Raw genomic sequence first — 16,717 nt, forward strand, 5'->3', positions numbered from 1 at the left:
AACTATATTCCTATTAACATTAGGTGAGAGTTTATAACATATAATAGTTTAGTCAACTTAGACAACTTATCACATTTCATGCATTTTATAACACAGTAAGCATAAACCTCACAGACGATGTTAAAACAATGTTATGGGCATATCTTATGTTCACAAAAGCAAGAAGCTTCAGAGTTAAGGCAAGAATGACATTGTCCTTAAATTACTCTGTTGTGTCAACATTTTGGACCAATCAAGCCCCTGTGATCCATGAGTGAAGACCTCTCTCTGTCAGGATCTTCCCTTCCTGCATGGAAAGGGGAGTCATCTGCCTCTGCACTGTACTCTTTTTTCTTACCCCAGAATCCCAGTAGGGGTCTAAGTCAAGCAATGGTAATAGGCAGGCTGAGGAAGAGATTGCAAGCCACACGACTAGATGCACATAAAGATTCCTCCTCACGCACCGTGCTGGAAATGTAACATATCCTAGCGGCTTTATTACATTTCTGTGTCCTACAGCAAAGTTTGTCCCCCTTTTCAAACTATAGGGGAATATTATATTCTATCTAGTTTCTTATACCATGTTCATCAAGTACCTGAGCATTTTCTAGTGCATTCAGCATCTGTCACATATTATTTGTTTCCATCCTCTACCCAGAAGAAGTATGCACAGTGCAGTGTTTTGTTTTGGTAGATATTTTTTTTTAATATACATGCAGCTATGTTTATGTTACAGAAGGCAATATCAATAAAGTGTGCCCTGCACAAAGAATGGAAGGTGATGAGATTTGTGATGATCATTAGGAATTTATTCCACAGTCTCACACTACTCCTGAGAGAGTTATGTCTCTGGCAAAGATGAGTTTTATCCTTATTATATTACTGCTAAAAGACACAAGCAGCTGGAGTTTCTTAAGCGCTGAAGGCCAATATTAAAGCAAGGAGATCCATGCTGAGAATTCCTCCTCTTCAGCTCCCTTGTGCCAGTTTTCCCATAAGAATGGATGATTAGGAAGCAGAGCCTCAGCTGGTGTAAACTATCACTGGTTTCACTAAAATAAATGAAGATTTGCCCTTATGCCTTTAATTATTGCACTGCAGACCAGATAAAGTCTGAAGGCTGTTTGGAACTAGCTCACTTATGACACAAAAAGTTAATGAACGACTATTTCACTGCTCAAAGAAAACGTATTCAGTTAACAGAAATATTACACAAAAAAGAAATAGTTAACTAAGAAAGACTACTTATATCCAACCCCTCCTCCAGGTATTGCCTGATAATTACAGCTGTCCTCATACTCTCCTCCCACCCCCCAAATAATCATGAATGATGGAATGGCCTTATCGGAGCAGAAGAAATAGTAACAATAATAATGCAAGTCCCGTGTTAAAATTCTGCAAAGTTACAATTCATCTGAAAAGATTTGTAAATTATGACTTTAAGAAATCTGGACAAACATTTATTAAGGAATAAATGTTACAGATTAATGTTACATTTGTAATTTTACTCTAACGTACACCTTGCTTAAAATCCAACCACATTTATCTAAAAAGAGTTTAAGTATGATTAAAATCTGTGGCCCAAAAACTGAGAGACCAGCATCTTATCAATTAAATAATCCCATGCAAATTAACATGCAGGGTGAGATGTGGAGCTACACATCATACAATCTTAACCAGACTGAAAGCTGACACTAAGGGCACACCTAAATTGTCCTGCAGTTCGGATTACAGGGGTCTGAATAGGAGTATGCACCAAATGCTGTGCTGTAGCTCCCACAAGTGGATGCCGCAAGTCTGAATTTACAGTTTCTTTGAAGCTGTTTAAAGAGGATTACATTCATGTGTAGCAGCAACCTTTTAGTTTGTGCCGAGTGTCCACATGAAGGAATTACAACACAGCACTTTTGGTGTGAAATGCTAGTCACACTCCCATAGTGCAAACTGCAGGGTAGTGTAGACAAGACCTCAGGAGAGTCACACATGAGCTGAATAAGTAAACAGTATTGCCAACCCAAGTGTTCAAAAATCAGAAGAAGAGGGATCCCAGGCTGGTGGACACAAAGTCCCTTCTCTTTTTCCCTACTTCCCCATCAGTGGACCAAAGAGCCAAAACAATTTCAGACAGGAGAAATAAGGTTTTAAAAACCAAGTTGGGTCACATAGTCATCCTGATACTCAGTTTTCTGTTTTATGAAAAGTGATGTCAGTATGAAAACTGCACTTAAAGTCTTAGAAGATGATTTGTGGTTGAACATTTTAATAGAACTTACCCTACTGGATCAGACCAGTGGCCCAACTAGTCCAGTAATCTATCTCTCTTGGGATTAAATACTTCAAAGAAAGGTACAAGTAACCCCATACCAGATAATTATGGTATATCTTGCCAATAGAGATGTTTTTTTCCCAATCCCCTGTCAGTTAGTGGTTGGATCACAGTAAAAAAAAAAAAGTACCCTAATATAATTGCCGCTAGCCACATAATCCATATAAATATCAAGTATGAAGAGAAGCACGGTCCAATAGGCCAACACCACAAACTGCAGATAAGACACACTCCCTGCCCTCACCCCACAACACTCACTTGTTCATGAGTCACTTGCAAAGGGGAAAGCTCTGCCCCACTGGACCTCCAAGGTGGCACAGGCTGTTTACAGACTGTCAGCAGGGTTCAGTAATGGAAGGCAGGTTGAGGATGCCCTTCAAATAAATACAGTTCAAACAACTGTTTAGTTTGCCCCAACTATATGATTTCACCCCATCTATTTCTTTCCCCAGATCCTCCTACACTGGAGAAAACTGCCCCTAGCTGGCCACCACTCAGAGCAACCTCCAGCCCACAGGAGCAGCGTTTGGGACGCTTTGCTTTGGATTTAGAGCATGAGGAATGGGGGGGGCTGCTGAGAGATTTATCAGATCGCTATTGAGCCGCCTCTTTCCGCACGATGTGGATGGGGTTAGCTCTGCGGAGCACTTTATTTCCGCAATAGGCTGAGGTAGGCAAACGGGAGAAGGACCAAGCCGCCGCCCATTCCCGGGAGTGACAAGTGAATGGGGGTGGGGGTGTCAAATGGCGGAGCAGGGACGGAACCAGGCCAGGGCTGCCCCTGGACCCGGCCTCTCCCCACCTCAGCACGGCGCTCTCGCGGGAGGGGGCGACTCGGCATGCAACCCGCGTGCTGCCCCCTCGACTCGCTTCCCGCCTTTCCTCCCGCGGCCACCTGCCGCCTTCAGCTCGCGCGGCTTGGAGCAGGTGCGCGAGGCTGCTGCGCACGCGGGCGCCGGCGGCCGATCTTGCGCTGGCAGCTAAGCAGCATCTAGGTGTGGCTGTGAGAGACGGCAGCAGCAAGGGGTGTCAGCGCTAGGCGCTGAGAGCCCTCCCTGTGCAAAGCACAGAGCTCATGGGCAGCTGTACAGGGGGGCCAAACGTGCGCCGCAGATGTAGCCCAGCGCATGACGAGAACACCGGCCCCCTGCAGACCCTGCGTGCTAACAGCAAGTTGCTGCTGGTGTCACTTTGTTCCCCAGATGATTGTCGTGGCGCTTCGAAGCTCCGCCTTGCCCCTCTCCCGCCAAGATTTCAGCTGCCCTCCCCACGCCCAAGGCCAGGTATCAGGACAGCAGAGACCACACAGCGCCCCTACAGGCCGAGCCGTTCAATGGCACACGGCATGTCTGGCAGGATTGGAGAAGTCACATTAAAGCCCCCCCCCCCAATAGTTCTGAAGGGCCACGGGGCACATTCTGTGTTAGATTGAAATGAAACAAAATGCTGCCTGCACTATGCCCACCGTGCGACCTGTGGGGCTCGTAAGTCACCACCAGGTGGGTGAAACTTACAATCGCAGGATTCCCTTAAGGTAGTGGTTCCCAAACTGGGGTTCTTGAAATGTTATGGGGGTTCTCGGGAAAAAATTCCCTAATGGCGGACAGAGCGGTCCCTAGGGACCGCAGGCAGCAAGGAGCCAGCAGCCGGAGCCCCTGGACTTCCAAGTGCAAAGCAGATCAAAGCAAGCATATCTATCACACTGATGAGATTTAAACTTCAAGCCTCCTTATAAGACATGGAAAGGGAGGTGGATATTTTTTGTTGTTTTTAAAATTAAATAGGGAGCTAGTGTTGTTTTTTAAATTATTGTGAAGAACAAGTTTAAACTTTGTAGTAACATGCATTATTTGCCTGGACTGCTCAAGACCTGAATGCTTATGTAGGAGGAACTCTTTGAGTTGGCTTAAATACCTTCATGCTGTTTCACATGGAATACTCCTTGATGAAACATAGGAGCCTTGTCTTATAACAGGCTGATTCAAAGTGATACAAGCTACTAAAGTGAGATCTTGGAAGAGTGGTGCCATTTTCATAATGTAATAAAAATACTGCAATGATAAATAATAATAAATAGTGTGTAAAAAGCATGTCATAAAAACAAACTTTATATTTCCAAGATCACTGCTTTTGTAATTTATACTCAGGTAAAGGAGAAAATCCCTAGAAATATTCATTTTTAAGAGGGGTTCATTTTAGTGAAAGGGGTTCTCAGGTTGTTAACATTTGGGAACCACTGCCTTAAGGCCAGGTCTAGATAATAAGTGGGAGGTGGCATCATTACCATCCATAGTGTTGCAGAAGTATAGTTTGAATTTAATTAATGGAAGTTGCCTGAATAAATTAGCAAAATAAGCTTACCTAGTAGGAGGGGAATTACACATTTCTGTCACAATATTTTATGATTACTGCATTTTCTCTTTTCACTTAAGCGTTTACTGCTAATTGATACTGAAGCATTCTGACTTCATTGATTTGCGTAGCTGTGACAATCCGGCTACAATCGTAAATGGCAAAACAAGGGTCAGAACGTGTTTACTGGTTTGGAGGAAAGGAAATTACATTTAAGGAGATGATCAAATCACCAGTACAGAATTCACAATTCAGTGTAATTAAATGTATTTGTATGGCTAAAGATTTAAGTTTTGCTAAGCTAAACAGTTACAGCTGGTTGGAAAAATTTGATGAAAAACAGACAAAAATATTTCTATACAATTTTACCCTCATTTTCAACCAGTTTCACCATCAATGAAGGGGTCCTGAATAAGACTTCATCTTAGGCAATAGCTGTCTGCACAAAATGCCTCTTTGGTGGTAACATCCATTTGTTTCTAAACTGGCAATAGGTTGCTGCCCCCTAAACTGAACCATTTATTGTTTCTTTCACTTTTTCTGAAGTTATGCTCAGTTGTTCTCCATTTTTAATGTGAGATCTCTTGCCTACAGATTTCATTGAGGAATTTCCGCCTTACACCACCGCTGGCCTTCTTTGGCTTCCCCTATTCTCATACTTCAGGGGAATTTATGAATGCGCTGTACTGAACTGGTACACAAGGATAATTGAGACGTGGCCTTGGAAGATGAGAGAGCAGCAAGGCCTATGGAAAAGGGAGGTTGAAGGGGAGTTATCTTTAGCTCCTAAGCAGCCTGAGAAGTGAGGTTTCACCACCAGCAATTGACAAGAAGAGACCATCTGTGTGTGTGGGGGGGGGAGCTCCTGGAGACAGGGGCCACATTAACAGCACATGGGATGCAGAGAGCTGTTCCCCTACGAAGCAGAACTTCTCAGGGCCGGGGGGGTGGGCTGCGGAGCGGTCATTGGAGGAAGGGACAGAGACGGACACAGCCCCGTGGGCAGGACTCACTCAGAAGGGGCTGAGTGGGGAGGGGGGCGCGGGGCTCAGTCTCAGGTACTGCTTGGGGAGTTCTGCTCTCGCAGCGTCACGTGATGCCGAGGCTAATAGCGGCCGTATGGCAGGGAGGGTTGGCTGGAGGGTACGAGACTGTGTCCTTCCCTTCCCCCTCCCCCCACACTGATGTACCCAAGCCGCAACGCAACAATTTCTTAGAATGAAGGGAAAAAACAGGCTGTAATACTGGGAAAAGCCTCTCATTCATCATTCAGCCAATGACGGCACGGCGGGGAAAGGCGGAGGAGACGGCCTCTGATAGGCCGGGCGCTGCCTGACATCCAATCAGCTTGCGCGCGCGGTGATAAGACTGCCCCGAGAGGGGTGGGGGAGGGGGTGAGTCATTCCTCCTCCGTGGAGAGCCGCTGTTAGGAGAGGAGGGTCGCGCGCTGCTCAGCGGGGGAGATGGCGGCGAATGCGCGCGAGGCGTGGCGGGGCCGTTACTACCGGCTCGAGGAGATCCAGACGCACAACCACAGCCAGAGCACCTGGATCCTGCTGCACCACCGCATCTACGACCTCACCAAATTCCTGGAGGAGGCGAGTGCCGGGTCCGAGGCGGGCTGGGCTCGGGAGCCGGCGGCGCTCGCTCGGGCTGCTGGAGAGTTTAAATCCCCTGGCGGTGGGTGGAGCGCTGGGGAGTCGCAGCGCCAAGCGCCGCTCGGGCTCCCTGGCAAAGCACCCGCTGCCCCAGCGGGCTGGGCACTGGCACGCGAGGGACGGGGGCGCAAAACTCCTGACCACCTGTGCGCGTAGGCCTCTGGGGTCAGAGCCTGAGCAAGGACGGTTGCGTCTCTGCGTAGGGGGAAGGGTGCGGCCCCCCGTTGGGAACACGTGGGGATATCACTTCAAACCAGTTTGAAGAGTTACACGGTGTGTGGAGGCGGAGGAGTATCAGGAGGTGCTAGACGTGGGGAGGTGCTACCTTTGAGACTGCTGGTCTGGCCAAGTTAGGAGGGCTTGAAAATTGCAGTTCGTTCTTGTGCGGCGTTTGCTAGAAAGCACCTTTGTCCCCTGAGGGGGGAAGGGCTGTAGGGTTGGCTGCTCGCCGGTGATCGAGGTCAGAAACAGGGCCCTGCCTCGTTGTTTGTACAGTTCAGCGCAGGCTCTCCGATGCCGGGACCCTGCCGATTTCAGCACACAGGTCCCCAAAACGTCCCAGTCCTTCTCCCGAAAGCCTGACGTGTTGAAAACTTGATGTCCGGGGCATAGGGTATAATCTGATTTCACTCTGTGCATTTTAATGGTGCCATCTCTCGCCACCCCCCCCCCCCCCCCCGCATAGAAAAGCTACATTTAAGAGAATTTTTAATAGCTAGATTCCTGATAGCAACTGGGGTCATAGAATCATAGATTATTAGGGTAATCTCAGAAGATCATCTAGTCCAACCACCTGCTCAAGGCAGGACCAATCCCCAAATGGCCCCCTGGAGGATTGAACTCACAACCCTGGGTTTAGCAGTCCAATGCTCAAATCATAGCTCAGTGATTTAAGAGAATGTGAATGTGATAAAGTTTAAGTGCTCACTCACTTGGTTCAACAGTTAAGCTTGTAGGCTTGTGTTAGAATCATTTTTAACTGCATGATCACCTTTCTTTTTTCAGAGCCCCTGACTTATTTAGTGAATGGATGTGATTGTGCATAATTAATGACATTGTTTCTGGTAACTTAATAAAACAGTAATGAAGAGAGCAAATGTGCACTGTACAAATTCCCTAACCAATTTTTTGAGAATTGTCTTCATGATGATTTTAAAATGAGATTATCTAATTTGGCAATGAATTCATCTTGTATCCTTGGTTCATTCACTGTGAAATATTCTACTTATATATAATAGCCAAAATTTTGCTCTGCTGTTCGAAATAAGCACAGGTGTGAGTTCAGTTAATTCAAGGGAGTTACTCCAAATTTACTGTAACTTTGAATAGACTTTGGCTCAGAATATGTATGGGCCTGTAAAACTGAGGCCTCCAATTATTTCAAATTCCTGCTTTGGTATTTAAATATGTTTTAAATATTTGTCCTTCAGGACATAAGCAGATTACTCTAAGGTTTTGTCTGTACAAAGTTACCTATATCTTTAACTAACTGCTGGTGCAGCTTTACTGTTAGAAGCTGTAGTGCAAACAGAATGTTGTTGTCTTCACCACTATTTATGTGAAATGCTCAAGTCATACGTCTACAGTAGTGCCCACTATTACTGTCTGCATCAATAATGAATTACTGGTGAGACACATACTAGTGTATGTGACTAGTGACCTTCATTTTCTGAAGTGGATGTTCACCCACAAAAGCTCATGCTCAATATGTCTTTTAGTCTATAAGGTGCCACAGGACTCTTTGCTGCTTTTACAGATCCAGACTAACATGGCTACCCCTCTGATACTTGATATTAGTGTAGCCAGCCATAGAGAATTCAGATTCTTATGGTTTGAAATATGGGGGCTTAAAACACTCTTAAAGACTATATAAAAGTATATGAAGCTTGCAAAGTAAAATGCTCAAGATTACAGAAGTTCAGGATTGAGTTCCATGTATTTATTAGTAATCTTTAACAGAGTACTGAGTCATATTCTGTGTGAAGAAGGGTTTATCTGCTGTTGCAGGTAACAACTAAAATAACTTGGTGACAGGTTTCAGGGTGGTAGCCATGTTAGTCTGTATCAGCAAAAAGAATGAAGAGTATTTGTGGCACCGTAGCTTAACAAATGTATTTGGGCATAAGCTTTTGTGGGCTAAAACCCACTTCATCGGATGCATGCAGTGGAAAATACAGTAGGAAGATACATATACACAGAGAACATGGAAAAAATGGGTGTTGCCATACCAGCACTAATGAGACTAATCAATTAAGGTGGGCTGTTATCAGCAGGAGGAAGAAAAACTTTTGTAGTGATAATCAGGATGGCCCATTTCCAACAGTTGACAAGAAGGTGTGAGTAACAGTAGGGAGAAGAAAATAGCTTGGGGAGATAGTTTTTACTTTGTGTGATGACCTATCCACTCCCAGGGCTTGTCTACATCAGAAAGTTGCAGCGCTGGTGAGGGAGTTACAGCGCTGCAACTTTGAAGGTGTACACATCTGCAGGGCATCACCAGCGCTGCAACTTCCTGTTTGCAGCGCTGGCCGTACTCCCGTTTTGTCTCGGGTGTAGAGGATCCAGCGCTGGTGATCCAGCGCTGGTAATCCAATGTAGACACTTAACAGCGCTTTTCTTGACCTCCGTGGAAGGAGGAAGCCTCTGGTAATCAAGCTGGTCTCCTTCCCCGGCTTGCTCTCGCGTTCCCGGAACCCCGAGCAAGCAGGTCTCCTTCCCTGCGGTTTGCATGGTGGTTCGGGGAACGCGAGAGCAAACCGCGGCGAAGCTGGTCTCCTTTCCCGGTTTGCTCTCTCGTTCCCCGAACCCCCGAGCAAGCAGGTCTTCCCTGCGGTTTGCAGGGTGGTTCGGGGAACGCGAGAGCAAACCGGGAAAGGAGACCAGCTTCGCCGCGGTTTGCTCTCGCGTTCCCCGAGCAAGCAGGTCTCCTTCCCTGCGGTTTGCAGGGTGGTTCGGGGAACGCGAGAGCAAACCGCGGCGAAGCTGGTCTCCTTTCCCGGTTTGCGCTCTTGTTCCCCGAACCCCCGAGCAAGCAGGTCTCGTTCCCTGCGGTTTGCAGGGTGGTTCGGGGAACGCGAGAGCAAACCGGGAAAGGAGACCAGCTTCGCCGCGGTTTGCTCTCTCGCTCCCCGAGCAAGCAGGTCTCCTTCCCTGCGGTTTGCATGGTGGTTCGGGGAACGCGAGAGCAAACCGCGGCGAAGCTGGTCTCCTTTCCCGGTTTGCTCTCTCGTTCCCCGAACCCCCGAGCAAGCAGGTCTCCTTCCCTGCAGTTTGCAGGGTGGTTCGGGGAACGCGAGAGCAAACCGGGAAAGGAGACCAGCTTCGCCGCGGTTTGCTCTCGCGTTCCCCGAGCAAGCAGGTCTCCTTCCCTGCGGTTTGCAGGGTGGTTCGGGGAACGCGAGAGCAAACCGCGGCGAAGCTGGTCTCCTTTCCCGGTTTGCTCTCGCGTTCCCCGAACCCCCCTTGAAGCCGCCCAACAGCGCTGCAGTGTGGCCACATCTAACACCACTTGCAGCGCTGGTTGCTGTAAGTGTGTCCACTGTACTAATACAGCTGTAACAACCAGCGCTGCAAAATTTTAGATGTAGACATGGCCCCAGTCTTTATTCAAGCCTAATTTCCATGCTGATTTTTTTCCCTTACTGTTTTCCACTGCATGCATCCAATGAAGTGGGTTTTAGCCCATGAAACCTTATGCCCAAACAAATGTGTTAGTCTCTAAGGTGCCACAAGTACTCCTCGTTCTTTTTACCTAAAATTACTATCAACTAAAAGGTTAGAGGGGAAAAAAATATCTGCTGTGCAATCTAGATGATACATAAAACCCAAGCTTTGTTAATCTATAAATCTTTGCCTCATTGAGGATGAGGGTTGGATGTTGTGGTGCTAACATGAGACCTGTCTATGCTATAGCTCCTGCTGTTGCTGTCACCAGTGGAACTGCACCTTTGGTAAATGATGGCCATCATGCTTGCTTATGCAGACAAGGTCCATGTGTAACTGATGATGAAATCCTGTGGGTGGGAGAGATTTCATGCAGCTAGTGAAATTAGTGATTCTTTCTGACTAAGCCAGTTTTCACCTGGCAGGTAGCAATGCTAGAAAAGCTTTTGAGAGATACAGCCAGTGAACTTCTGGCAACAAATGAAATGTTTGTTCAGAAACAACAGCTTATATCATTCTCTCTTCCCTGTGTGTGTGTGTGTGTGTGTGTGTGTGTGTGTGTGTGTGTGATGCAAGTTGTAAATGTTAAAGGGAACAACCTCTGTAACATTTTCAAACTTTCACGTCTTATTTTCCATTTACAATGAAATGATTCCAGTTTTAATATCCATAGAACAAATGAGTAAGCTGTGCAGGAATAGTGTGTCTCAAAGAATAACTTTCTCCATAACTAGAATTCGCAAGATCAACTAGAAATGTTATTCAGGCAGCAAAGGAACACTTCAGTTACTCAGGGTCAAATTCTGCTTTTACATTGGTGTAACTGAGAGGAGTCTTCATAGGCAGCTATTTATCTTTTATATAGAATATTTTTAATGTGCAAAATTTGATGATATCCTCCTCATATGTACACATTTTTTGAATAAACATTTTAATAGTTTTTAATACCGTGACATCTTTTCTACAGAGTTGAATCTGCTGTTTGTTTGTAATAGGTGTTTCCCTTATGCTTTCAGTTTTTTTAAGCACTTGGTTCATATGTAGTACAATAGTCATCTTGCACATGTCTGGGAACTCTTTTTTTATAAGATACTGCAGCTCTGTTAGTATGGAAGCTCATTTGAGTAATGCTGTAATGAGAACACAGTTTGATCATGAAGACTGAAAGCTTGATAGCCCCACCACTGCAGCAGTGTGTCCATATCTCTTCAATACTTCAACATCATTCTAGGGCAGGGGTTCTCAGACTAGGGGTAGGGAGCCCTCAGGGGATTGCGAGGGTATTACATGGGGAGTCAAAAGCTGTTAGCCTCCACCCCAAACCCTACTTTGCCTCCAGCATTTATAATGATGTAAAACATATAAAAAAGTGTTTTTAATTTATTTGTGAGGGGATACATTCAGAAGCTTGCTATGTGACAGGGGTCACCTGTAAAAAAGTTTGAGAACCACTATTCTAGGGGAAGGGAATTCCTTCTATGTGAGAGGGTACTACATTCACACATGCCTGTAATTGTTTCAAATTTTGCATTTGTCCTGTTGTTGGTGGGAAAGGAGACTGGAGAATTACTGCAAGGTTTATTTGTAACAGAAACAGAAACCTTTTCTGAGAGCATTTTATGCAGCAACCTGAACAAGAGTAAAGATTTACCTCTACAGCAGGGGTTCTCAAACGAGGGGTCAGGACCCCTCAAGTGGTCGCAGAGTTATTACATGGTGGGTCACGAGCTATCAGCCTTCACCTCAAACCCTCGCTTTGCATCCAGCATTTATAATGGTGTTAAATATATAAAAGTGTTCTTAATATATGGGGGGTGGGGTGGGGTGGGAAGAGGGTCGCACTCAAGAGGCTAGCTATGTGAAAGAGATCACGGGTACAAAAGATTGAGAAGCACTGCTCTATGGGGCCATTAAAAAGTGAAAAGTTTGGGACCACAGTCTGAAAATTCTGAGGTTGTATTTCAGCATCTTTGAATGGATGTTTCTGAAACTGAGCTTTAGTGACTTTAGTTCCGTCCTTAGTGGTACTATCGGTTGAAGTGGTAAATAAAAACAAATTCAAGTGAAAGAAATGGACATATGAACTAATTGTTCTAAACAGCGAACTAATTGTTCTAAATTAATAGTCTTTAAAAAAAAAGACTTCAGTATTGGAGTGTACAGTTGTGTGTGGTTAATGAGTCTAGGGGAAAATATCATGCCTTAGTAGGCATCATTTAATAGGGCTGGTGGCATTTGTATTTCTTCTTGACTGCTTTTGGGCCCCTCGGTGTGCATCTCATCTGATGTCCTCACATACTCTAGACTAAGAGGAACCATATCAGGGTCCATAATCACTGGAATAAGCTTACAAGGGAGGTTGTGGAATCCCTATCATTGGAAGCTTTTAAGACCAGGTTGGACAAACAACTATCTAGGGTTACTTGATCTTACCAGAGTGCAGGAAGCTGGACTTGACTTCTCAAGCTCCCTTCCAATTGATTCTGTGAAGGCATTACATCACATAGATAGGTGAGAGGGCATTGGACTCTCCTGGCTCTGTGATATTTTTACCACATGCTGGAAAGCTGTGGATGCTTTCTTTGGATGTGCCACACCTGATCTTTCAGTTGCCTGGGCCATGGTAGTAACGCTGTTACTCAAACTCAGGTTACATCCTACCACAGCAAAATCTTGATGGCTGTTTAGGATTTATTCTTCAAAAGTACTGAGGGCTCCTTCATATCCATTGAATTTGTTGCAGGTTTGACCCTGTAATAGTGTAGCACAAGCCATTAACTTCCTTTCTTCACCCCTTCTCCACACGCATTTTAAAACGTATTTACTGCATTCCTCTTAATATGTTGAAAACCAGTAATATTTTATTGTCTTCTGGAATGTCTACAAAATCAAACCTGGTAGTTCAGGAGAATACATTTCTGCAACGTAAGATTTATGCAAGAGTACAGACAACCAAAACAAATTTAATAACAGCTTGAAATAATACATTGTTTCATGCTAACAGGAGAGAGAATTGCCTGTTCCGCTTATGAAATGACTTAAACCTTATATACAGCAATTCCTTGTGGAAGTGAATTTGCTTAAAAGCAATGCATGAATCAATTGGAAGGTAATAGATTTGTATTAAAAACAGTTCCATTAGTACCCAATACACAAGTGGAAACCGCTCGGTATCTCCTGTGAGTTAAGTAAATAATATTTCCATTGTGAAAGTGAGGAAGCTGGAACAGAGGTTGGCTTGCCTTAAATAAAAGGTAATCATTTCTTACAAACACTTGTGAATTGCTGGGAGTGGACAACATTGTATGCTTGATGTGTAGGGTGGATAAAGATTTTTTTTCTAAAATCAGTTTATTGAAATCAGCTTTGTTGATTTAAGTTAAATACACGCTTTTGAAAAAAATTGTTTACAATTAAATTTTAAATTGACAGCCTATGTTGAAGCCTGAACTTATCTATTAAAATCATTTAAATTAAATAGTACACATTTGCTGTCCAGTTTTAAAGAAAGTAAAACTACTCAAGAGGTGGAAGTTTATGGCTATGTATCTAGAACTGAAGTTTGTTGAAGTACCCTAAACTCGTTTTTGACAGCATAGCCTTTTCTGCAAGTGCAGAGAATATTTTTTGCATTTCAGTTTATTCAGTTCAATGCCTAGTTCATGCAAAGTTTAAAAACAAACAAACAATTGGGAGTTGAAAACTAAAAGGAAAACAAGCTTCCCAGCTTTTTTCATTCATGGATTCCAGGTGTGAGGGGATGAGATCTACTAGTTCTAAAACACTGAAGAACATGGTAATAAGAAACAATCAGTTCAATATATTAACTCTGCAGATATTTCCTTTGTTTATTGAAATATGTTTTGCATTTGAAACTATTTTAGTAAACTTTTTATATATCCAATACATATATGATAGTTTATTAATTAAATATTAATTACATTTGAGTTTTCATCCAAACAGATCTTGACACAAGTGAAATATGAATAGTAAATAAAGAATGTATTATTCACCATTTTCTAATATAATAAAAATATAAAAATTAAGTCTGAATAAATGTACATCAAGCAATTATATTGCTTAAATAAATGTGTAGTGTATCCTCTTAGCAAAAAGCTCCATATTTAGTGTAAAGACTATAGTTCAGTAGTTCTCAAACTTTTATATTGGTGACCCCTTTCACACAGCAAGCCTGAGTGCGACTCCCCCCTGTTATAAATTAAACCCACATTTTTTTCTATTTAAGACTATTATAAATACTGGAGGTGAAGCAGAGCTTGGGGTGGAGGCTGACAGCTTGCGATTCCCCAAGTAATAACTTCGTGATCCCCCCACCCTGAGGGGTCACGACCCCCAGTTTGAGAACGCTTGCTATATAGTTAGTTGCATATCAACCTGTTTTGATAGTTCTCAACCAGTGAGAATCAGCCTTTCTTTAGCAAAATAACTAAAAAGTACAACTGCAAAACATGATTCAGATCAATTATTTAAATCAAGGTTTCCTGCTTGCTGTTATAAATCATAATTAAAATTGATTCTAAATCATGTTGATTTAAATCAGTCCACACTGCTTATGGCTCCTTGAGGTGGTGTATAGGTTACATTCTGGGTCCCAGAGGAGATTGACAAGGAAGACTCAACAGCTGTTTAGTTAAAAGAAACAAACAAAAAAAACTTTAGGATGATAGAGAATTCTCAGAAATGTGAACAGGTTTATTGAACACGTTTATCTCCTGTCCATGAGGGAAGGTCAGCAAAGACTCCAGCTTGTGGAGAGCTATTGCTCTGTGAATCCTGGGTATGAGACAGGTTTATCTCTTGTCCATGAGGGAAGGTCAGCAAAGACTCCAGCTTGTGGAGGGCTATTGTTCTGTGAATCCTGGGTATGAGACAGGATTCTCAATGTAGATTTTTTGCTGAAAAAAGTGATAGGTACAATTGAGGCTTTTAAACTTGCTTATATTGCACTTAAGTGGTTCTCAACCTATTCAGTACTATGGCCCTATTACAAAAGATATTTGAGATGCCTCTCCCTTAGTTTCAGGTCTCGCCTTTAGGAAACAGTGTCGTCATGACCCCAGTTTGAGAATCTAGTGCTTTTTAAATAGTTAAGATATTTGTGATTTTTACATTTAAACTATAGGGAGTAGCACAGACTCTGTAAATATGGTAAGTGATAAATAGCAGACTTTAAAGGGTACCTGTCAGGTTTCTGATTTTTTTTCCCCCCATATCTAAGCATAGATAGATCCCCTTATCAATCTGCAAGTCTGGTGTGATTAACTGAAGAGTACTTTCTCCCTGTAAAAGAGAGACTGAGGCTATGGCTACACTTGCAGCTGTACAGCTCTGGGAGTTACAGCTGTCTTCGTACAGCTATGTAGGGAAAGCGCTGCAGTGTGGCCACACTGACAGCTACCGGTGCTGCAGTGTGGCCATATTTGCAGCGCTGTTGGGAGTAGTGCATTGTGGGCAGCTATCCCACAGAGCACCTCGTCCCATTTTGGTGCCGTGGTCTGTGGGAAGGGGACAGAAGGGTGCGGGTCATTCCGCTTCCTGTCGCAACGCTCCGTGGTGCATTGCTTCACATCCCAGCAGTCACTGTTTTTCTGTCCACGTTTGGCGCCATTGTGAGTCTCCCAATGGTTTCTGTGCAGCGCGATTTCTGTGGGAAATGGAGCCCGAGCTGCTGAGGACTTTGCTGATGAGTGTCTACGTTTGGCAGTAGAGCTATTCCTTCAGCTCCAAAGTGACAGTGAGGAGTCCGATGATGATATCGAGTCGCCTGACGCGTGTGACACTAAATTGCTTGTGGCATTCACGGAAATGTTCAGCACCGTGGAACGCCGCTTTTGGGCTGGGGAAACAAGCACTGAGTGGTGGGATCACATCGTCATGGAAATCTGGGATGACGAGCAGTGGCTGCAGAACTTTCGGATGAGAAAAGCCACTTTCATGGGACTGTGTGAGGAGCTTGCCCCCACACTGCGGCGCAAGGACACGAGATTGAGAGCTGCCCTGCTGGTGGAGAAGCGGGTGGCTATTGCAATCTGGAAGCTGGCAACTCCAGACAGCTACCGATCGGTCTTGAACCAGTTTGGAGTGGGAAAGTCGACCGTTGGAATCATGTTGATGCAAGTTTGCAGGACCATTAATTGCATCCTGCCAAGAAGAACCGTGACTGTGGGGGTCGTGCAGGACATTCTGGATGGTTTTGCACAAATGGGTTTCCCTAACTGTGGAGGGGCGACAGATGGGACGCATATTCTTATTCTGGCACCACCTAGCATCCGACTACATTAATCGGAAGGGGTATTTCTCTATGGTTCTCCAGGCGCTTGTGGATCACTGTGGGCGTTTCATTGACATTTACAGAGGCTGGCCTGGAAAGGTGCATGATGCATGCATCTTTCGGAACAGTGGCCTGTTCAGGAAGCTGCAGGCCGGGACTTTTTTTCCAGACTGGAAGATCACAGTAGGGGATGTCAAAATGCCCATTGTGATCCTTGGAGACCCCGCTTACCCGTTAATGCCTTGGCTCACGAAACCGTATACAGGGAAGCTTGACAGCAAGGCCCTGTTCAACTACAGGCTGAGCCAGTGCCAAATGACTGTGGAGTGTGCTTTTGGCCGTTCTAAAGGACGCTGGCGATCTCTGTATGGGAAGCTAGACTTGGGGGAAAGCAGCATCCCTGCGGTTATATCCGCGTGCTGTACCCTCCATAATATTTGTGAAGGG

At 44.5% G+C, this 16,717-nt stretch overlaps 1 protein-coding gene across 1 annotated transcript in view; it reads left to right on the plus strand.

Annotated features, from left to right (window-relative positions):
* Positions 1–6,027: 6,027 nt before the first annotated feature.
* The window catches only part of LOC115646614 (cytochrome b5-like), a 30,999-nt gene continuing 20,309 nt past the window's right edge, over positions 6,028–16,717 (plus strand). The window contains exon 1 of the mRNA XM_030552640.1: positions 6,028–6,255. Within this exon, the coding sequence (XP_030408500.1) occupies positions 6,121–6,255 (135 nt within the window). The 5' untranslated portion in view covers positions 6,028–6,120. The remainder of the gene's footprint in view (positions 6,256–16,717) is intronic.

The sequence above is a fragment of the Gopherus evgoodei genome, chromosome 2 (genome assembly GCF_007399415.2).
Source record: "Gopherus evgoodei ecotype Sinaloan lineage chromosome 2, rGopEvg1_v1.p, whole genome shotgun sequence".
In the NCBI taxonomy this organism is placed as follows: Eukaryota; Metazoa; Chordata; order Testudines; family Testudinidae; genus Gopherus; species Gopherus evgoodei.